Source organism: Pipistrellus hanaki, assembly GCF_964339955.1.
Source record: "Pipistrellus hanaki genome assembly, chromosome: X".
NCBI lineage: Eukaryota > Metazoa > Chordata > Mammalia > Chiroptera > Vespertilionidae > Pipistrellus > Pipistrellus hanaki.
Window position 1 is genome coordinate 90,036,006 of NC_140524.1, and position 22,811 is coordinate 90,058,816.

The following is a 22,811-nucleotide window of genomic DNA, read 5'->3' on the forward strand; positions in this document are numbered from 1 at the left end:
GGTGGGCAGCCCCTGGGGACCCTCCAATGAACCCCCTGACTTCCTCCAGGACGCGGTGCCCTCCCTCAGACCAAGGCTTCAGGCCCTGTGACTTGCCCCAGAAGTGGCCTGACAGCCTCCTGCCCGGCCTCCCAGGGTGGAGGGCAGCACAAGGCCCCGGCCTCCTCATGAGGGGTGGGCGGTCCCTGGGGGACCTCAGACTTCTGAGCCTGGTTTACAACAGGCCCGGTCCCCTCCCTCAGTCCGAGGCCTCACACCCTGTGATTTGCTTCCAGAGGCGGCCTGTCAGCCTCCCTGTCTGGCCGCCCAGGTGGAGGTCAGAGGCAGGCTCACTCCTCATGAGAGGAGAGTGGCCCCTGGGGACGCTCCGAAGGCCCCCGGGACTTCCTCCAGGACGCGGTGCCCTCCCCTCAGACCAAGGCCTCACACCCTGTGATTTGCTCCCAGAGGCGGCTTGTCAGCCTCCTGCCGGCCTCCACGAGGCAGGGTCCCGGCCTCCTCACTGAGGGGTTCGCGGGCCCTGGGGACGCTTCCAAGGCCCCCGGGACTTCCTCCAGGACGCGGTGCCCTCCCCTCAGACCAAGGCCTCACACCCTGTGATTTTCTCCCAGAGGCGGCTTGTCAGCCTCCTGCCGGCCTCCCCGAGGCCGGGTCCCGGCCTCCTCACTGAGGTTGTCGCAGCCCCTGGGGACGCTTCGAGGGCCCCCGGGACTTCCTCCAGGACGCGGTGCCCTCCCCTCAGACCAAGGCCTCACACCCTGTGATTTGCTCCCAGAGGCGGCTTGTCAGCCTCCTGCTGGCCTCCCCGAGGCCGGGTCCCGGCCTCCTCACTGAGGGGTTCGCGGGCCCTGGGGACGCTTCCAAGGCCCCCGGGACTTCCTCCAGGACGCGGTGCCCTCCCCTCAGACCAAGGCCTCACACCCTGTGATTTGCTCCCAGAGGCGGCTTGTCAGCCTCCTGCTGGCCTCCCCGAGGCCGGGTCCCGGCCTCCTCACTGAGGGGTTCGCGGGCCCTGGGGACGCTTCCAAGGCCCCCGGGACTTCCTCCAGGACGCGGTGCCCTCCCCTCAGACCAAGGCCTCACACCCTGTGATTTGCTCCCAGAGGCGGCTTGTCAGCCTCCTGCTGGCCTCCCCGAGGCCGGGTCCCGGCCTCCTCACTGAGGGGTTCGCGGGCCCTGGGGACGCTTCCAAGGCCCCCGGGACTTCCTCCAGGACGCGGTGCCCTCCCCTCAGACCAAGGCCTCACACCCTGTGATTTGCTCCCAGAGGCGGCTTGTCAGCCTCCTGCTGGCCTCCCCGAGGCTGGGTCCCGGCCTCCTCACTGAGGGGTTCGCGGCCCCTGGGGACGCTCCGAAGGCCCCCGGGACTTCCTCCAGGACGCGGTGCCCTCCCCTCAGACCAAGGCCTCACACCCTGTGATTTGCTCCCAGAGGCGGCTTGTCAGCCTCCTGCTGGCCTCCCCGAGGCCGGGTCCCGGCCTCCTCACTGAGGGGTTCGCGGGCCCTGGGGACGCTCCGAAGGCCCCCGGGACTTCCTCCAGGACGCGGTCCCCTCCCTCAGACCAAGGCCCTCAGTGTCCGATCCACCCGGGGGGGCACGAGGTCGCCCCCCACGGCCGCCATGTTTGGGTGCTCAGGGAGCCAGGAGCAGCCCTGGGCGGAGTTTCTCCCCAGTTCCCTCACCTGGGCTCTGGAGGGGTGTCACTCACTGTCCCCTGCTGACATGGGCGGTCCCCGCATGCCAGGGCTCCCACCTTCTGAGAGGCTTTGCAGCAATAGCCCTCAGCCTGAGCGCTGTGCCCAGGGTCCCCCAGGACTCAGAGCAGGGGCAGAGCTGGAGCACTGCAGGGAGGGGCGGAGCTACCGGAGGGCGGGCTACGGGAGGGCGGGGCTACGGGAAGGCGGGCTAATGGCGGGCGGGGCTATGGGAGAGGGGCGGGGCCCCGGATAGGGGCGGGGCTAAGGGGGCGAGGCTACTGGAGTGCAGGGCTACTGGAGGGCAGGGCTACTGGAAGGAATCGGGGAGGGGCGGGGCTACTGGAGGGCGGGGCTATCATAGGGCGTGGCTGCTGGGAGGGGCACTGGATAGGGCGGGGCTACAGGAGGGCGGGGTTATGGGGGAGGGGAGGGGCACTGGTTAGGGCGGGGCTACTGGGGCGGGAGGGAGGGGCAATGGAGAGGGGCAGGGCCTTGCAGAGGGTGGGTTCATTCACTCTTCTTTCCCCTCCTCACCTTGACTGCAGCTATAGCCTGGGCCTTCTGTCCTTTCTCCCTCAGGGCCCTGGCCCCTGAGGTAAAGCTTCCCTTCCCAAGGCACCCCAGGAGAGAGCTGACACAATGCCCCTCAATTAAAGAGACAGGGCCAATCTAGGCTGACTTCTGGCGGGATCTCTGGCGCCCCCGGTGTTGTAGGGTGGAAGCAGCCTGCCTCTCACTGGGATTGTCACCTGCACTCCTCTCAGTACCTTGGACACTGCCCTGGGCCCCAGCCCTTAGCCAAGACCCTCACCTCCCTGGCATGTCCCTGTCCTAGTCAGTAGTCAGCCCCACAGGGGGCTCTAAGAGCAGATGAGGGAAGGGTCTGCAGGTCTTTTATCTGGGTCCTCATCTGGGCTCCTGTCTCTTTAAGGAAAGGCTTCCCCAGGAATGCCACATCCCTGAAAACTCTTGACTAACCAGCCTACTGCAAGGTCACACACAAAACAGGTCCGTGTCCAGGAGTGATGTGAGATGGGGAGGCTGAGGGACCAGGTAGAGGACCCAGGGAAGATGGCGGGCTCACTGACAAAACCAACAACACACACATACAACCCAGGATCTTCTCTTGCTTCTCTTTAGGACCCAGTCTTGGCCTTTTATGAACTCCTGTTCCTAAAGATTTCCTAATGATAAGAGACAGGCTGAGCCAGGTAATTTTGTAAGGTCCCATCTTGCCTGATCATATTATCACTAAATATTATCTCCTGCCTTTCATGATTCAAGTATCTCAATGGTCTCATGCTTACTGCTCTGGCTATGCATTCCAGTCCACCACATGGAGCACAAAATATTTTATTTACTTTCCTGAGATATATTTTGGAGCACTGAGAAGAAACTTGAACATACGTATACAACATCTGTGTCAGGGTGGCAGAGGTAGGACAGTGTGTGTCCTGGGTGAATTCACACCCAGGGTCTTGTCTAGTTCTGTCACTTATCTGCTTGTGAGTATCAGAATATGCTACACTCACCAACTGACAACTGAGTGTGATAAGCCATGTCTTTTAGGACTGTGGGAATAGGTGTTGTATTTGAAGCATCTGTCAAGATGACTGGCAAACACTTTTTAAAAAAATTATTATTGTTGTTTTTAAAAATATTTTTAGTGATTTATAGGGAGAAAAGGAGAGGGAGAGAGAGATAGAAGCATCAATGATGAGAGAGAACAACTGATTGACTGTGGAGATAAGCCCACAACCCAGGCATGTGCCCTTGACTGGGATCAAAGCAAGGATCTTCCAGTCCTTAGGGCAACTCTCTATCCACTGAGCAAAACAGGCTAGGGCAACACCGGGTTTTTAATGAATGGCACTTATGATTTTTACCTACACAGTATCATTATGCATATTTTTAAACCCAGGATATGTCAGATAAAATGTAATGATCTCAGATAGAACAACACTGAATCACACAAAACTTCACTTTGAACATAAAATTAAATAGCTTTTCTGCATTAGAGCATTTATTACTTTACATTGGTTTGGTGGTGTTCCCCTGCCACCACACCTTGATTCAACTTATAGTTCCTAGAATTCAATCAAGGTCCAACTCATTGAATCCTTTCCATCTATCCTTCCATCCAAAGCACTTCCACTAGCTTTTTCTTCTTTCCCACCAAAATGTACCTCTCTCTAAGATCTTGCAAAGTCCACTCAAGGTATTCTACTTAAAATGGTTTTCTAACACTGTGGGATTGAACTCTACCATTTCAAGGCATAGAGAATCAACACCCTGGCTTCTGTTCAATTTCCATTCATGGGAATTTACCATTATTTGTCAGACACTCCCTGAAGAGAGTGCATTGCACACCCCTTTGTGTACTCTATATTCCTGCAAAGACACCTTTGATTCCTGCCTGGAGGGTGTGGAGAGGCTGCAGGAAAATGATGCTGGGTCCGGGGCAGCCATCTTCTCTCTGGAGTAGCTTCCAGAATCACATCTCCAGCCCTCCCACCCATAAGAGGGCCAGCAACACCAGTGTGCGTTCTATGAGAAGTTGAGTTTTAATTGGGTGATGGGTGTGAGTTCTGAGCAATGGAAACCTGGGGGCTCCTCCCTGTACTTCAGCAAGGCTTCATCACTCCATGGAGTGTGGGAGTTCCAGAGACTACATGGATGCAAGGTGCTATGTGCCCTGAGAGCAGCCCCAGGTGTAGCATTACAGGGTAGAGGAGAGAGGGATCCTGTCTCTTTCTTAGTCATGGTGGCAAGAAGGGCTTAAAAGTAACAACAGTGCACCCTGACCAAATGGATCATGGGGTTGTAGTGTTGTGCTATGCACTGGAATGTTGTGGATTAGATCCCTGGTTGGGGAACATAATGGAAGCAAGCAATCAGTCTTTCTCTTACTCTCCATTTGTCCCTTTAAAAAAATACAAACTTATTCTTGGGTGAGGATTTTAAAAATGGAATGATAGGACAATTGCTCTGTGTGAGCTATGCCACCTGAATTGGCATCCTGGTGTCAGTGACATGAAGGGAGATAGAAACCCAACTATGGTGCTTAGGTGCCCAGAGAAGAGAGGTGAGGACAATGGTCCTGACTGCTGCTGATGAGAGGAGGTAGTTTGACAGGCAGGAAGTCAGGGCAGGACTCATGGGAAAACAGGGAGGACTGCATCAATAAGGTTTAGAGATACATAAGTCCAGGTCCTTTCCTGGGCAGGAACAATTGAGGGAATCAATCAGATGCCAACAGGAGTAGATATATAGCAGAATTATATCAATTATATATAACGCTAGAGGACAGGGCTTCATTGGGCAACCAATAATTGGTCCCTCTCCTTGTGGGGGAGTCTGAATCTGCTCCTAATTAATGTTTCATGCTTTTGCCTAAATCTTATGGTACATGGTGCTCAATCCTCAGCATCCTGAGGCACGGCCCTGGGAAATAACCTGGGCTCACTCTTGTGGTAACCACAGCGACTGTGAAAAGAGTTCCTGGACTGCAGGATGTGGGAACTTGCTCCTCATGTCCCCTCAGGAGACTACTGGCCAAGTAAGTCTTGTGATGTAAGGAGAGCCTAGGAAAGGAAGCTTGTAAAGTTGGGGCAGGGCAGGGGCTGTATGGTCTGTAGTGTCTTCTTGGGAAGGAACAGAAGAAAGAGTTGTGCAACTTACACCTTTCATTATGCCCAACCTCTCCTTGTCTGAGGAAGCAAGGGAAGGAGTTACTGGAATCTTAGCCACAAGGTGGACCTGGATGTAGAACCTTCCAAAAGCAGTGGGTGTCTTGTTCGGAGTATAGGCAGACTCCAGCACCCTGGATGGGAGAAAGCCAGAAAACCAATACCCAGTTCACTTTCCTCCTGCCCTCCATTTCCCACTTATACTTCCCAAAGTCCAGCCACCTAGTAACCAGTGGGAAACAGAACATCCACTGCAACAAAGCTCATTGAGTTGTACCTCCCAGGACACAGAGCAGATGCAGGATGAGCCCAGAGCATGGTACATCAGGGCAACCAGTGTGAAGCAGAGCAAGGAGCCTACTGCAAACCAAGTCCTCAAGGGATCACTTGACAAATCAGACACAGTCCTTCCAATTCCTTGACAAAGGACCTGAGCAGGAACAGGAGCTCTGGGAGGCGAAATATTGAGGGAAATTCAGCTTTCTTTTATATGACCTTCATGCAAATCACTGGGTACAAAAATAGAGTATGAAGAAGAATGGTGAAAAGGAGGAGAGTGAGGAAGAGCAGAGTGAGGAAGAGGATAGTGAGGATGAAGGTTCAGCCACTGGACACAGGAGAAATGTGTAGGCAACTTTGAGGGATGAAGGCCTCAGAACCAGGCACAGGGTGACCTCTGTCTGGGTGGGGCATTGGACCTGGGAGTGCTGGTTTTCAGAGGCTGAATGAGCTACTTTATGGATACAGGTTTGCCTTGTGGCGGGATAAAATGAATCCTGGGAAGAATTGTGGGATTGACAAAGTCCAGGAAGTAGAGTCATGCTTGTGACTGGCACTCATGGGCATGTGACAACCTAAGTGGCAATGAGCCTATGGGGTGGGAAGAATGATTCAGGAAGGGTTTTGGTGGTAAAGGTGGGGGGTTGGATGAACAGGCTCCTGAATTGGAGTAGAGGTGCCATGTGTACCTCAGTAGGAGAGGGGAGGAGGGTGTGCAGCTGTCGGCATGCACCCCCAGACTCCCTAGGCATCATCAGCCTATTACACAGATGGGGAGACTGAGGGGCACAGTGTGCTGTCCACCCCACAGCCTGGACCTGTAGGAACCGGAAATGTCTATCTGAGAGTTTTTGCAAACTTGTCTACATGGCTACTCCTTATAGGGTTGGCTAATAGAGTCTGTGGGGGCAGATCATCTACTGACAGTCCAAGGAAACCAAGGCCATTGGGAGCCAAAGGGCTGGTAAGTAGGAGGCATGTGAAGTTGGGAAACAAATGTGTGGAGCTGTTGGATTTGCTCAACACTCACTGTTCATTTGCTCACCCCTTACCATGTGGGTAATTATAGCCACCAGGGTCACAGGTTCCCATAGGAAGGAGAGCGTGCAATCGTGTCTCCAAACAGTATGGTCAACAAGGTTTAGGGATTAATGGAACATGGGTGGGTTATTGGAGTTTGACTGCACCAAGTTTTGATTGTGTTTGGTGGATCTGGGGTGCAGAGTGATTTAGGGGTGCTATGACCACACATGTGACCCTGTGTGTGGCAGGAGGGAGGTATGTGGGTGGGAGCAAATTAGCTGGAGTATGGTCTCTGGGCAGAGCCTGGACTCAAGCCCATGACTGCCAGCCTTATGTCAGCTGCACTAACAGCCCTGTCTTCCTATGGCTTCCCATCTTCCCCTGAACCCTCCATCAGTGACACAGTCGGTGTGATCAAGGTCCTCCTAGTGCTGTCAATGTGGTCAGGGCTGGAGTGGTGCACAGAGGAGCATTGGGGAGGGACAAGAAGGCATCTATTTTTCTCTGGTTCCTGTGGTAAGAGAACAGGGAGCTTGGGGCTCCAGACTCAGCCTAGGAAGGTCTTTCCATGCAGCCCAGTCCATGGTGTCTGGTGATAGCAGGTGTCAGAGAGAAGAACCAGTTCCCTAGCCCACCCGTCTAAATCCTGGATTCTGGCTAAGGCTCCTCTGAATCTCCATAAGCCCGGGAAAGTGGCTGGGCTCTGTACCTCCTGATGGTCCCAGGCTTATCACAGCTTATGCATTCCCCAGTCTCAGGATCTGACCCATATGAGCGCCAAGCCTACCAGAATTTTATGACAATTAGAAAAGGAAAACCATTAGAGAAGGAGATGGGACAACCTCAAACCCAGCACAGTGGCAAGAAAACCATGGTTCTCTGACTGGTATGTCTAATGGTTAAGCATTGACCCATGAACCATGAAGTTTGACTCCCACTTAGGACACCTGCTTAAGATGAGGACCTGATCCCAAGTGAGGGATGTGTAGGAGGCAACCAAAGAATCGTTGTCTCTCTTGGATATTTCTATATCCCCGTTTCTCTCTCTCTCTCTCTCTCTCTCTCTCTCTCTCTCTCTCTCTCTCTCTCTCTCTCTCTCTCTCTCCTTCCCTCCTCTCTCCCTCCCTCTCTCTCTTAAGAAAATCAATGAAAGCATTTTTTTTTTAGTGTCCACTGTCTGGAGTGGAGTGGGGATCAAGCCAGAGAGCAGGTTGGACTATGGGCACAGGCTCCAGAAGAGAGCCCCCCAGAGTCTGAGACACAGAAATGATTCAGTTAATGGACTAGAATAGGAATGAGAGCCACCAGCACTGGTACTTTTGAGAAGGGCTGCAAAACAATTAAAGTGCTCCATACCTGAGAAAAATGGGGAGGCCCAAAAGCAGCCTGGCCAAGGAGCTAACCCAAAGGAAGTTCTGGTAGCATTCCCTAGTCACCTATGGAAGCTGGATTCTACCCTGGCCCAACTATCCTGGGGCTAGAAGCATCTGAATAAATACCATTCACCTTCTTCAGGTGATGAAGGTAGGCAAGCCCTTAGTTGGGGGTCTGGAGAGAAACCTGAGTGGCCTAGGACTCTAGGCCTAGGGACTGAGAAATCAAGGTCTCCTTGCACTGCTGGGAGAGCCGGTTCAGCTACGCTCTTGCTGGGGGCAGCCTGCCCATATGCCTGTGTGGAGACCTGCTCAGAAGAGACCTCCAGTGCCCCCTTGTTCACACGTTTCCTCAGCAAACAATGAATCTTCTCTGTGGGCATGTCCCAATGTGCCAGGGCCAGAGAAGTCCACCGTGGCTAGCAGAGTGGAATGCTGGGGTGCTGATACCAGGTCGTGATGCACAGTGTCTGGTAGTGTGGTACTTATGGCAGCCTCCAAAGATGATGAGGACCTTGACATGAGGGTGACCCTGGATCATTTGGGTGGACCCTAAATGCCATCACCATGACACTCTCAGAGAGATGCAGGTGAGCAAAGATAGAGCAGAAAGAGATGTGAAGACAGAGCAGAGATGGAAGGGATTCAGCCACAAGCCAAGGTTACCATCCACCTCAAGAAACTGCCAGAAGCCAAGAGTTGATGTTCCTCCCAGCCTCTTGGGGGTGCCCACACTGATCACATTTCCATGCCTTTGAGGGTCATGTAGGGCTAGCATGCTATACGTATGTACATTTATGTCATTTTAATCCCTAAAGTCCGTGTTAATCTTTACATTAGTATTGGATTTGGGATTCTTCAGGGAAACGGAACCAATATGATGGAGAGAGAAAGTGAGGTTGGTTTACATAATTACAGGTACTGGCCAGTGCCAGGATCTGCAGGGTGAGTCAGACAGCTGGGGGTCCTGCAGAGCCAAAAGTTTCCTCATCAACCCAGTGCTGGTATTCCCCATATTGACTGTTCAGTGGTAGGTTTTCTGGCTAGTTTCTTTGGAGCCCACAATCTTCATTAAGCATACACATTTGGCTTCATATCTGGCCTTGTGTCCCCACTCCTTCGGCTGAATAGTGGCTGCATCTTCCAACTAAAACTTCCATCTCAACTAATCCAAGTGAAAAGTTTTGGGGGAGCTAAAGCTTACTAGCCCTGTCCTGGGTCTTCAAGCGCCTACAGCCAAAGCTGGTGTGGGATCAGATGTGTTGTCATCCCTTCTGTTTAAGGGTGGATGCATCCTCTGTCCATGCTTTGACACAGCACACCCATGTTCTAATATTACTCCATGACCCTTGGGCCTGGCCCTCATATTAAGTCCAGGACCACTTCAAGGGCCCTGCAGGAATATGAGGATCATCTGATCTGAACATACCTGTTCTAGGGTTCTTGAGGCTGAGTAGGCAGTTACTGTATGGTGTCCTCAATATTGGGTGGTATTTTGTTACAAAGGATGATGTAGTGTTCACCTTGGCTTCTGGAATACCTAGAAATCCTCCCACTACTGGCCTGAGGCCATACCTTGAACACCAAGTCCCTCACAGTCCTTATGACACCATAGAGGGTGTGATTATATCATCATATCATGCCAACAATGCGAAGGTGTACCATGGCAGCAGCAAGGGCGGGGTCCTCCTGAGCCCTCACAGTTCTGAAAAGAATGGGTTGCTCACCTTGACTACTGGAAAATGCTAGGAACCCCTTCCTTTCATTACTTAAGGACACTCCCCTCAGAACAAGGCCCTTACATCTCTGACTTCCTCCTTACACAATTAGTCTAAGGGCCCTGCCTAAGGAATCTTAGGGATGATGGCTTGGGGAATCTCTGTGTTACCTCATGGTCTTAGTGTCTATGTTCCCCAGAGCTGTAATTCATGGTTGTGCCCTTATTTCCTGACAGGGCCTTTATCCCCTTCCTCTGGCCACCTAGGTCTCACAGCTGAAGGTCAATGTTTAAGGGTGTATGAACCTCCTGAGGAGCCTTGGAAGCAGAGATCAGGGAATGCACATGAGGCTTTCCTGCTAGTGCCCATCAGGGGTGACATCAGGATTCAGGCTCCATGGGTCCTGTCTGTTCAAGGTAAGGGTGTGCCCTTAGTCCTTACTCAGGATCCTTCCCTTGATTCCTGGCAGGCCCCTGGGACTCCTCTCTCTTTCACCTTAACATCTCCCATGTACAGGAAAGCTCTCATGTCCCTGAGAACCGTGAAAATTACTCAGTGGATTCTCAATGTGACAGCCATTCCATGGCCTTTTGCATCTGAGAGCAGATATAAGCCACTATCTCTGTGGCTTCCCAGTCCTCATTCAAAAGAATCTTCCTCTTGACTCCTGTTTGTCCTCTGTAAAGCCTTTTTAGAAATGCCATATCCTTGAGAATTGTTTTCTAGTCTCCCTATTGTAAACAGAGGATAGGATGGTTTGGTGCCAGGAGTGATTTGGGATGGAGATGCTGCAAGTAAGCCAGGGAGCAGAGGACAAGTGATGTGCTGTCATAGAAAACACTAGCCACTTCCTTCCTGTCACTAGACAGACTTAGCCTCTTAGTTAACATTGCTTCTAAGAGTTTTACTCTCTACAATAGAAGGGCTGAGCCAAATGACTTTGGGGTTCCCTGTGCTTTAGTGTTTTGCTGATATTTGCCTTGTAGATTTTGATATTATCACTGACTACCATCTTTTCTTTCTTTATTCCTATCTCACATATATTTTGGTTATTTTATTGCTTGTTCCTGGGGCTGTGTTTTTCTGCTCTTTGACAGAAGTACATTTTGAAATCCAGAGCAGGAAATGAATTAAGTGGCATGTGGTGTTCCACAGACTTGGAGAATTGGGAAAGCATATGCTCTAGAAACAATCAGAGCCATGGTCAAATCCTGCTCTGTCAGTTTTTAGCAGTGAATGTGAGACTATTCCAAGTTCTTTATCTTCAAAATGAGTATGGAAAGTCTTTCACACAGGAATGTGGATATTCACTTGTGATGAATATAAACCACCTGCAAGGTGTTAGGAAAATTTGGTGCTTTTAATGCAGGGCAGAATCACTAAGGTGCTTTAACCCCAGATGACAACCAGCTTTCCACAGAGAATTTAATTTCCAAGCTCTATTACATAACATGGAACTGTATAGAAGGAAGAAAACCAAAGTGTTGCTACCAAGTAGAACTAAGTATAATTTCCCCTACAGACCATTTATTGTTTAATAATGGTATGGGAATATCTTCTTTAGCAAGATGCAACTCAATATTCATTAGTTCCAAGGACCAACAACTTGTCATCCAAACCAGCCATAATTTTATGAATTTCATTGCCACTATAAATAGAGCACACCCTTACATTTGCCAAGAGAAAGTCAAATTTTCTACATGAAGTGCCATTTTCAATGGAGTGAGATCTAGCTTTCCAGCTCATGAAAAATGAGATTTTCCAGTGGTACCTTAGCATCTCACTTGCAGCGATATAACACTTATTTCTAGAAACACTCTAGATATCCTGTGCTCAAAACACCTAGTTTGAAGACTATGCTCTCCTGTCCTAGTGCAAGTGGATTGAACCCCTTCCAGTATGTCTATAGGTGAAAATTTCTCTCAGCTTTCCCCATATACCAAAGTAATGCTTCACTTCTGTTTTTACATTCCAAACTTAGTTTCTCAAATCTAAGACCCATTTCCTGAGGGTCTGGCCCCTTTTTTACAAATCCTTAACTTCATCCAGCCTATCATGAAATCCGACTGAAAATTACCTGCCCCTCACCCCCAGACCCTGAGGGACTGGATATTCCCAAGGCCCAAATCTGCCTTGCTCACATGATGGGCAACTAATTGCTCTTTTTCACATCTCTTCTGTTCATTGTCATTTACTTATTTCTTACATTGGGATGACACCATTTGCCTTCTATGACCAATGCTGCTGATAGACTCTAAATTTTAATAGCAGTGGCTATTAGGCTTCTTTTTCAAGCCTTGGCTAGTAATTTTTGATATTTCCAAAGAGATGATGGACTCTTAATGTTGGAGGGGAAAAGAAAAGGCATGAGCAAGAATTCAAATTTATAAGGATTTATTTTCTTTAAAAAATTAAAGGAGATAAGCAAATCCAGGTATATGCTATTGAATTTTATAATAAAAGAACAAGGAGAATAAAAAACACTAATAATTAATCATCATTTACTTGTGTTTCTCCATTTCATATTTCAAATAATTTCATATGCCCCAGAAAAATATCATTCCTGTGCCTTGCACTGTACAAAAAAGAACATATTGGAGGCTTTTCAATCAGTTGGTAATAAACAAAACTCGTAATATCACACCTTAGCCTTAATAAATGTGACATCCATGGCATTAATAAACTTAAATTTTGAAGCAAATAAACCTTAATTTGAAGGAACAACTTTTGAAAATACATACAACCCTAAAATTAGTCATCTGCTGAAGAAAAAGAAACCCAACAGCATAAACATTTTGTGCCCTCCAGAGCCCACTACACTACTATTCAGAAGGTTGACTGCTCTACTGAAACTCAAGGTGAAAAGGCTGCCTCAGATCTCCCTAGATGTGGCAGGAGCCGCTGAACTTGGCCTTGCAAGGACCCCTGTGCCTGGTAAAAGAGCCAACCATGGCTGCGGCTCTCAGCCATGCTTTATCTTCATCATCTCTCAAGGCCTCCTCATACAGGAATGGGAAGGCAGTGGGGATCTTGTTGAAGATCCTGGCCAGCACCTCCAGCACTTTCATCTTGCTGATATCAGTGTGGGCCCTTTGGCCCCACAGGAGCACGAAGCGGGGAGGATTGCTTTCGGGAACCTGGCGGCACTCCAGGTACTTTTCCTGGACCAGATACTTGGTGAGGAATTGCCTGGGCTCCCCAAAGATGACATGCTTCATCCCAGGGTGGACCCCGAAGACATTCAGGAAATTCCAGATGTCCTCTTCAGTGGCGACGTTGCCATTCATGAAGATCACGCCCAGGATCACCATCACAATCGGGGTCTTGGGCAAGACCTCATCACTGCTCAGGTCTCCCTCAATCGGGAGGCCCAGCTTGTTGAAAAAGCCATAGGTGTGGTTGTTGGGGTTGACTTCCTTGAGCTCAAGGCCAAAGACCAGCTCCAGGCGCTCAGAGGCTCTCCTGAAGACCTCAGAGAAGTGCTTCTTGTACTTCCTGTTGACAAACTTCACCAATGCATTATGAGTGATGGGCTCTTTCCTTTTCAGCTTCTGCAGCAGGAACTGCACCACCTTGCTCACCTCCCTGCTTAGAGGATCTTTGCGAGCCCTCAGAGCTGAAACTGCTGCCTGGGTGGCACGTGCACTTTCCTCATCTGGGCTCTTGGCAATGGCATCGGATGTTGGGCGTGAGACACCTGCCACAGGAGCGCTAGTGGCTGTGTCTCCTTGAGGATCCTGGGATGGGCCAGATGTAGGGGAGCCTGGGGAAGTATCATCATTGGGAGGAGAAGTGGGGGCCTCATCAACCTCCATTGGTGTGACCTGATCTTCCTTGAGACTCTCAGTCTCACTCAGGGGCTGTTGGCGTTTCTCTCTTCGGAGCTTGCTCTTCTTTCCCCGAGGCATAAGGACACTGGTCAGGGACCACGGGCACCCTTGTAATAGGAGAGGAGGTGATGCTGGGACCTGGAGGAGGGAGAGTGAGATGGCATGTGCACCCTCAGCCGGGACATTGCACCTGGGTTTTATCCCAGGCCATGTCTGCTAGTTCTGAGGGCAGTGTCCCAGGGACCCATGGGATTCTCTTTCTTCCCAGTCTTGGCCCTAAGACCCTGCAGGGGATGTTTGAGTGTGCCTTAATGAGAGCCACAGAATCCTACCTCAGTGTTCTCTAGGTGACTACAAGGGCATGAGGGGGATTTATGGGACCCTTGGTTGAGAAATGCTCACAGTTCACATTAAGGATCCTCAAGTTAATTGCTGGCCAGCCCTGTGCCCCCTACTCCCTGCCCTTGCTCTGAAGTTTAAACTCAAATCTCCATGCCACAAGTTTGTGTTGAGATGCTGCTTCTGCCAGGGGGCACACGGAACTGACATCACTATGAGACTTCTCTGTGCTGCATTTTTGGTTCCTCAGTTCTCATTTAAACCCCACACCTGGTCTCCAAGCAGTGCCTCAGATCCCCAATTTCTGCTCTTAACTTTCCCTTCATCACCTCATCAGGATGGGTCATTCCTCAATGCACATTCGTTTTTCTGGATTGGCACTGCCAGAGCTATGGTCCTCTGTGTCTGTGCTTGAAGCCTATCTTATACTGAGGTCTGTAGGTACCCGGGAGCCAGAGGAAGAATTGAGTTTGACAACATACAGCTGCATTTGCATGTCTTCTCCCAGATGCAAGATGCACCCATCAAAAGGAGGCCCCTTATGAGAGGTGCCCCAGGATCTCACATCAATCCTTTGTGACCCCTAGATGCTTATCTAGCATGACTCCCTCTGCTATGTTGTGAATGCTCTTTTCAGGAGAAAATCTTCACCTGCCTAACCCCTGAGCAGGAATTAAGTGGCATTTTTGCTGACAAATGCCTGGGTTATTTGAAAAGCAGTATTAAGGGATGCTGAGGTGTTTTAATGTTATGGGGTCACTAGTTCCAATAATGGTTATGAGTCTTCCCATTATTTGAACATCCTCCCTCTTTCAGTCCCTCCTAGAAATTCCACCAACCACCTCATGTTACTATAGTCTTCAAAAGACCTGGATATCCTCCTTCTGCTGACCTGAACCCAGCCCCTTCCAACAAAGAACACCACCTCACTGAATCACAAGGAGTCCTCCCAGGACCTGGACATCCTCCCTCTGACAGCCCCTCCCACCAAGGCCCCACCTCCCTCACTCTCCTGAGTCTTCCCAGAACCGGACATCCTTCCTCTGTCAGCCCCTCCCACCAAGGCCCCCAATTGTCAGACATTCCTGGAGTCTCAGGTCCTCCGGTGCTGAGTGGTTATGGACCCTCCTAGGCCCAGCCAGCCCCGGAATATAGGTGGCCTCAGTCTGGGTGCTCTCACTCCCCCAGGGGATCCCTCTTTTCCCTGTCCAGGGTCTGAGATGGCTCTGTTAGCCTGAGCCAAACCATAGTCCAGGAACTGGCCTCCATTTGCTGAGACCCCGCCCGCGGGACGCCAGGGCCTTTGGGGCTGGAGGCCATGCTGGGGTCTCCGGGGCCCAGAGCAGGGACAGCGGTGCAGCCTTCATGGACCCTCTTTTCAGGGAAAAGGGACTGGACTTGCTGGGGAAGCCTCCCCCCACCACGCTCAGCTCCCCTCGCACCTTGACCCCAACAGGGTGGGCTCTGCTCCCTCTGCTCGGCCTGGGTAGCACAGGTGGATGGGCCTCGTCCTGCAGCGGGCTTCGATGGCAGTTAGGCCGGTACTTCTGGTCAGCGGTGGGGGGGGGGGGGGCGGACGGAGGGCGCGCGGGGGGGGGGGGGGACCGGTAGCGGCAGAGTTCTACACACCCATGTGGTCCTTGTGTGGGCTCTGTGCAGGGGCGGGCCTTCTCCCTCTGTAGCAAAATTAGAATCTTTGTCACACATAGTCAATAAGCAATTAGAACATGTGATTAAAAATATATCAGTTCAAACTATAATAATCTTTCATGTTCCATATTTTTTTAGATGCCTATTTAATAAAAGTCCAATCCTCTGAAAGAAAATAAGTTTCTGTTATTTATTGGGACAATCTCTGGTCTCATACTACCTCAACAGGCCCATATTTTGGTGCTGTCATATTATTTCACCAATAGTCCTGGCATGTGTGCTCTGAGGTGCTGCCTCAAGTTTCTTCAAGTAAGTAGTAAAAATTCATTGTTCCTGGTCACACTGAAAGAATGGTCAAGAGGCAGAATAATATGCCCATTTTTAATCATGTTTGTTAAAAATTCAGTACATCTTTATATCACATCGATGTATGAAAAAGCCTCAGGTCAAATTTAAATGACACACATTAGTTAATTGTGGTTACCTTTGAAGAGGGGACTGAATTTGGAGGAAAGGGGAAAATTGAAATGTATCATCTGTATTACTAGAAATTTTCTATCAAGACTATATGTATCATTACTTTTTGATTAAAATATTTAAATACATGTAACCACAAAATTGTAGCTGTGCATTAATCACAAAAAAATAACTGCTAGCTAGTGTAACAGACAAGGTCTGCAAACCTGCAATGGCTTAAAACAATAAAAGTTTATTTCTCATGTACATAAAAACTGATATGGAAAAAAACAAAACAAATCCTGATATGGCATCTAGTCTGCTCCTATCAGGTGGCTCTACTTCCCAACAAGGAATCTCTGTGTTTGCTGCTCAAAGGGACAGAAAACATGGAGGTGGCATACTGGCTTTCAAACTTCTTGTCCTAAGGGTGAAAAACATTGTTTCTGTTCATATTTCAGTTTCAACAGTAGTCATTTGACCGTTCCATAAATACAAGTGGATTGGGAATGTGTACTCTCCCCATCAACCCAGGGAGGAGAGCAAGACACCATATGAATTAGCAATTTCTCTCTCCCATAAACTGTTATAGTAGGTGTTCAAGCAAAAGCAACTAATAGAATTTATTTAAAAGACCCTCTTCATTCCTTGGTGGAGTTTCTAAGGAGGCCACTTTGCCTACAATTTTCCAATCCTGCTACATGGGAGATACTTTCAAATGCTGGATCACGTTTAATTTTCAAAAGAATACTGTAAAATCTCAATAGGGAAGACTCACCTTTTTCTCTCAATAGCTCCTTTCTGCACTTTGAAATAAACTGTAGTGTGTCAATAGGATGAGAATGTTCTATTGAAGCATGGTCAAAACCTTGAGTCCCAGAAACACTCAGCATGACTGAACGTGCAGGACACTTATACAGATGTCATTAGAAACAAGGAGAAGGCAGCATTTTCCACTGGAGCAAATACTGAGGTAAGAGGCAGCAGAAGGATGGTGAATTATTTTAATCTTTCCTTTTCAAAGATAGCATGCCTGTTAAGAAACCATTATTACTGTCCTGGAAGAACTCTGGGTTCTGAGAAATTCAGCTTCAGCAGATGTTTGTTACACAATGATTTCCATGGTCTTTCTTCATCTCTGACCTACCAGGAAGGCATTGAGTATTGACCTTATAGGTATGAACTCATTGGTATATGGGTTCAGTGGCCAGTCTCAAATAACACACCCCTTTAAAATCCTAATGATAATATTTGGGTTGTCCAACTTCAATTACCAGTATATTCTTTAAGAAATAATACTGTATTCACCAGCTCATTTGGAAAATACTTTGAAGAGTGATGTAGAGATAGGGGTGGGAGCTAGGGTTGTGGTAATAAGTTATCTAGACTTCATGTCAATGGTCCCACTGAGAGGGATATATCTCTAAGGTACACTTGCAGAGAGTTGGAACACTCTAGTCACAGGGAGGGCAGGTGATTCTGGACTGCCTGCATTGCAGGAAGTAGGGTGCAGCTTCCAATGGACACAGGGAAGAGTTGGTCAGTATATGAGGTTCCAGTTTGGAAAGAAGGTCACACTGGGGAATCCTTAGGGGGAAAGTTCTGCAATGTAGGAACAGACTGTCACAGGACTACAAGACTTGTGCTAGCATCTGGAAGGGTTAGCTCTCAAGGGACAAGGAAAAGAAGGATCCTTAGCAAAAGAAGCCCATAGACAATCTCAAAATTGTTCTTTTTTTTTTTTTTTTAGCTGCTCAGAATTTTAGTTTATTTTATAAACTTAGCACAGTATGCAGAATTAGATTTCTTTTTAAATTTAGGGTGTTTTTTTTTCTATCAACTATTCTTTTTCTTTTTTTTGAATTACTTAATTATTTTTTTAAATTTCTTTATTGATTAAGGTATCACATATTGTCCTCAACCCTCCATTCCAATCCCCCACCCCTTCCGAGTCATACCCCCATCCCCCTATTTTCCTTGACCACTGGTTAGGCTCATATGTATGCACCCAAGTCCTTTGGTTGATCTTTTGTTTGTTTTATCTGAAGTTTTACATATGTCTCTTTTTTCCCAAATTGACTCCCCACCCCCACCAGCCATTCCCATCCCAGGCAAGCCCCCAATGTCCCAGTGTTTGTGTCCATTCAACTTGTATGTACGCATATTAGCATAAGCAACATTGTTCTTTATTCTCATATTTACCTTTTTTCATGCGGACTGGTTTTAATACTTTTGTAGGAAAGTCTTGGTAGAGCAGAAAGTCTTGATTTTTAATAGCCTATGATACATCTTGGAGTGGTGGGAAGAATAGATAATGAAGAGATAAGAAGTTGGCCTCAGGATGAAGAAGTGGAAAAGTGTGAGTTCTAGAAAAAAATTGTACTCGGGTTCTAGTTCCAGCTCTTTTACTTATCAGCCATGGGAATTTGAGAAAATTCCAAGTCTTCATCTGCAAAGGATGTATAATAAGCCCTATCTTGTAGGACTGTTGTAATGTATGCAATGGACATAAAGCACTTGTCAGAGTGATTGGAAAATATTAGGTATTAATTGAATGACAGTTATCATATGATTTATTGTCATTATTATTTTTACCACAGATGATACCACCCTCCCCTCAGGAGATGTCAAAAAAGTATGCAGCTTTCTAAAACAAATAACACAAAATTCACCCGTAATGCTACTTAGCAAGCAAAACAAAATTAATTTCCCCCTTTGAGGATGAGTTACTTAATTTGGGTGCAAGGGAGTCTTCTTCAGTTGGATACGATTCAGAGGTCCTAGAATTTGTGTCAAGGACCAACTGCTTCCCTCCCAGGTGCCTTTTCATCCACACCATTCCTTTTTTCATTCATTACCACCAGATATGGAGCTCTCCCTTGGGGTTTGCAAAATTATACTCAAGTTGACCTAATTAAAATATCTGTTTCTCTCTCCCAGTTTAGGGAAAAGAGAGCCAACACAGTAATTTCTCAGCATCCCACTTCCAGCGACTTTCACTCTTATTTCTCAGGAATCCCTTAAATACTCTGTTCATAAAACACCTAGATTGTGCCCTGCATTCATTCAACTGCACTCAAGCATGAGCACAAGCACGTTCCATGTCTACCCCAGGAGGAGTTTTTCCTCTGGTTTACTGATGATACTGAAGTAATTCTTAGGAGCAGGTTTCCATTACCGGGTTTTGTCCTTCAACATTGAGAAACACCATGTGTCAGTCTGGCCTCTGTTCAGCAAGTCCAAAGCCTCATCTAGCTTACAACCTGAGCAAATTAACAGTGTACTCATTGAGGGACTTGTAGTTTCCCAAAGCCCACACTGCCTTCCCTCAGGGACTTTATACCTTGTCTTCATCCAGACAACCTCTTCTTTACACTTCTCCCAACTCCTTCCCTGCCTCCCTACCTCTTTTCTCCTTCTTACTTATCCTTTTATTCTTAGAGGCTATTTCACCATCTTCCCTATATCATTACTGCTCCTTGAGTGTGAAATTCTAAAGGCAGGGTGTTTTGTATCCCAGTGTTCCCATTTCTAACAGGATTTTCAAAGAGCAGTTGTTCAATTAATATTTGGGAAATAAATGAGATAGTAAACATGAATTCTAGTTTATAAACATTTTATTTCTCCTACATTATTTAGTAAGCTAAGACAATCCAGATATGTAGCTTTTATTTTTATAGAACAGCAGACTAAAATGAATAAGGGAAACCAAAAACTGAACATCTTTTATTTTCCCCCCCTCTATTTTTTGATCCCAATAATTTCACTGCTCATATTTTCCACAGTCCCGTGGAAATACCTATTACAATGCCATGTTTTGTTGTTCTGGTTCAGTAAATATGAAAGGTTTCCCCAATTTGTTTTACAAAATAATAAAACTCATAATCTTAAATCTATTACAAGAAATAAGCATGTAACTAAAATCATTAGTACATTTAGATTCTGAAATGATTTAAACCTTCTGTTAAAGAATCAACATTTAAAATGTAACAAAAGAAAGAAAGAAGAAGAAAACTCTAAAGTTTACCACACTCAACAGAAATACTGTGTTCATTCCAGATCCACCCTGGCCATCCACTACTTAGAATGTTGACTGCTCTTTTCTTCCGCAGAGAAAGCAATCTGCCTCAGACGTCAACATTTGATATATAACCTAAAATAAACAAACAAAACAAAACAAAGGTAAAATTCCAAGTTACCAACGTACAATAAGAACACAAAGATGATATACACTTTCCAGCTCCAGTCTGGCTCTCCACTATTAGAACATTGACAAACCTATTCAAGCAAAAAGTGAAGGACTTGCCTCAGACTTCACTTATTGTGGGAAGAGCTGATGGCCATGCCTCTGGAGTGTGCAGTCATAGCAATACGAGCCCTGGCTGCAGCTCTTGCTAGGGCTCTCTCTTCCTCATCTCGCAAAGCCTCTTCATACCAGACTGGGAAGGCACTGGGGACAGTATCATAGATCTTGGCTAAGAACTCCAGGACTCTCATCTTGCTGGTCTCAGCGTGGGCTCTTGGACCCCAAAGCAACTCATAGCGTGGAGGATCACTGCCTGGCACCTGGCGGTACTCCAGGTACCTTAGTTGCACCAAATCTTCAGTGATGACCTTCTTGGGCTCCCCATAGATTAAGTGCTTTTTATCAGCATAGACACCCATCATATTCATCACTTCCCAGATAGCTTCCTCAGGAGCACAATTGCCTTTCATGAAGATCACACCCAGAACAATCATCAGGAGGCCAGTCTTGGGCAGGTTCTCTTCATTTGTCATTCCATCTAAGGTGAGGTCTAACTTGCTGACAAGGGCATAGGAGTGCCTCGTGGGATCCACTTCTTTCACATCAATACCAAAGGCCAGCTCCATGTGCTCAGAGGCTCTTCTCAGGATCTCATTGAAATGAAGCTTATATTTTTTGATAACCAACTTCAGCATATCTGCCTTTGTAATTGGCTCTTTACTTCGATACTTCTTCAGCATAAACTGCACCAACAGAACCACCTTCTTGTTTAAAGGATCTTTGCGAAAGCTCTCCAAGGCCTTTGAGGATTCCTCATCTTGTTTGCTGGCACCTTCATTTGAATCAGTGCCTGAATCAGCTCCAATAGTAGCACTGGTGCTAGATGGGATTTCCTGAGAAGTGCTAAGCACCTCAGTAGCAAACTCATTCAGGGGGTTGCTTTCCAGGAAAAGATGGGCAGAGAAGGAGAACTCTCCTTCCTCTGCTGCAGTAGCCTGAGCACCCTCCAGACCCTGGGTCTGGGTCTTAGCCTGGGCCTGGCGGGCCTGGCGGCGCTTCTCACGGGCACGGAGCTTACTCTTTTGACCTCGAGGCATGATGAGACAGCAGGTAGGAGTTCAAGCAATTAAGTTGATAAACAGGTCACCCTAGAAGACAGAAGAAGAGATGATGTGCATAGTCCCAGTAGGGAGATTCTACATTGGCTCCAAGAAAAGCTGCCTCTGCTTGGTTCCCTTAAGGGTACTGTTTAAGGAAGCCACAAGACAGTGGCAGCAGGGACTCTGAGGGCCTCCTCTGTTCTGCAGTGGGCTTGTTGCCTCCAATCTAACTCAGGATATTAAACTTTGCTCCTGACCAGTCTTTTGACTCCTCCTTCTGCTAACTTGAGGTTTTCTCTTCAGAACAAGCCTTCTGATCCCACCAATTCCTTAAGTGAAGGTGAGGGTTCATTAGGCCTAACATCCATGCTTGAGCCATTTGAAGGACACAAGGGGCAGGGTGGGGCAATGTCATAGTAGGGTGAGCTCTGTGGGCTGAGGGCCTCAATTCAACAAATGTCACTCATCTCCATACCTGTCTAAATTTAGGGCTCTACCCTTTACTGGCTTTAGGCTATATACCTCTGACCAAAGCCTTAAGCTCCAGAGCTCATAAGGCAGAAGTCAGAGAGAGCACTTCCGGCCACTCCCACTGGGCTTCCTAGAATAAGTTCAGAGGTAGGGTTCTGGTAGTGGCACACTCTCTTTGTTTTGTTGGGAGAGGAATCATGCAGAACTCACACAGGTGTCTTTCCTGACTCCTAAGAAGGCCTGGGACTTTTTTCTCTGGGAACTTGAGTGAGTTGGCCTCACACCAAAGCTCTCATTTCTCTAGGAACTTCCAATAGGAAGCAAGCAGAAACCTGAGCCTAGTAGCTGCTTCTGGAACATCCCAAGACTGACAGTACGGGGGCTCCTTGTGGCACCTTATTTTGAGGTGGGTTCTCTTCTCAGTCCTCACTCAGTGTCTTCCTTGATGCCTTGTATAGACTGGACTACCACTCATCTGCTCATGGGATGTAAGTCACAAATATGTAAATAACTTAAGGACAATTGACATCTGTACAATATTATATTCACCATGAATAAACACAGTAAGTATATTGCTCTATTAAAGATTCCTTTTATTTAAGTCTATCTGAAATATTTTTATATTTGCTTCCATAAAGATCATGTACACTTTTGTTAGTTTTCTTTTTATGTATATTTTGTATATTGCTGCTATTTTCAATTATATTTTTTTCATTACACATTCTAGTTAGCTATTTATTTTGTGTGGTAACACTCCTGATTTGGCTATAATCATCTTTTCCATCAGCTTGCTGAAGTTTCTTATACTTTTGAATATTTGGTAGCCACTTTCTTTGAAATGTTTAATTACTAGTAGAAGATCATATTATCTCTTTCTTTTCATTATTCATGACTTTTATTTAATATTCCTGTGCATGCTGTACACTAGCTGTGCAATTG

General features: G+C 47.5%; 1 protein-coding gene across 1 annotated transcript; it reads right to left on the reverse strand.

Moving 5' to 3' along the window:
* Window positions 1–20,369: 20,369 nt before the first annotated feature.
* On the reverse strand, window positions 20,370–21,398 carry LOC311615811 (melanoma-associated antigen B18-like; the record flags this gene model as incomplete). The annotated part of the gene is made up of 1 exon (XM_084871232.1): window positions 20,370–21,398. One exon carries the CDS (start codon window positions 21,396–21,398, stop codon window positions 20,370–20,372), a length of 1,029 nt encoding a protein of 342 aa, XP_084727358.1.
* Between the last annotated feature and the right edge of the window lie 1,413 nt (window positions 21,399–22,811).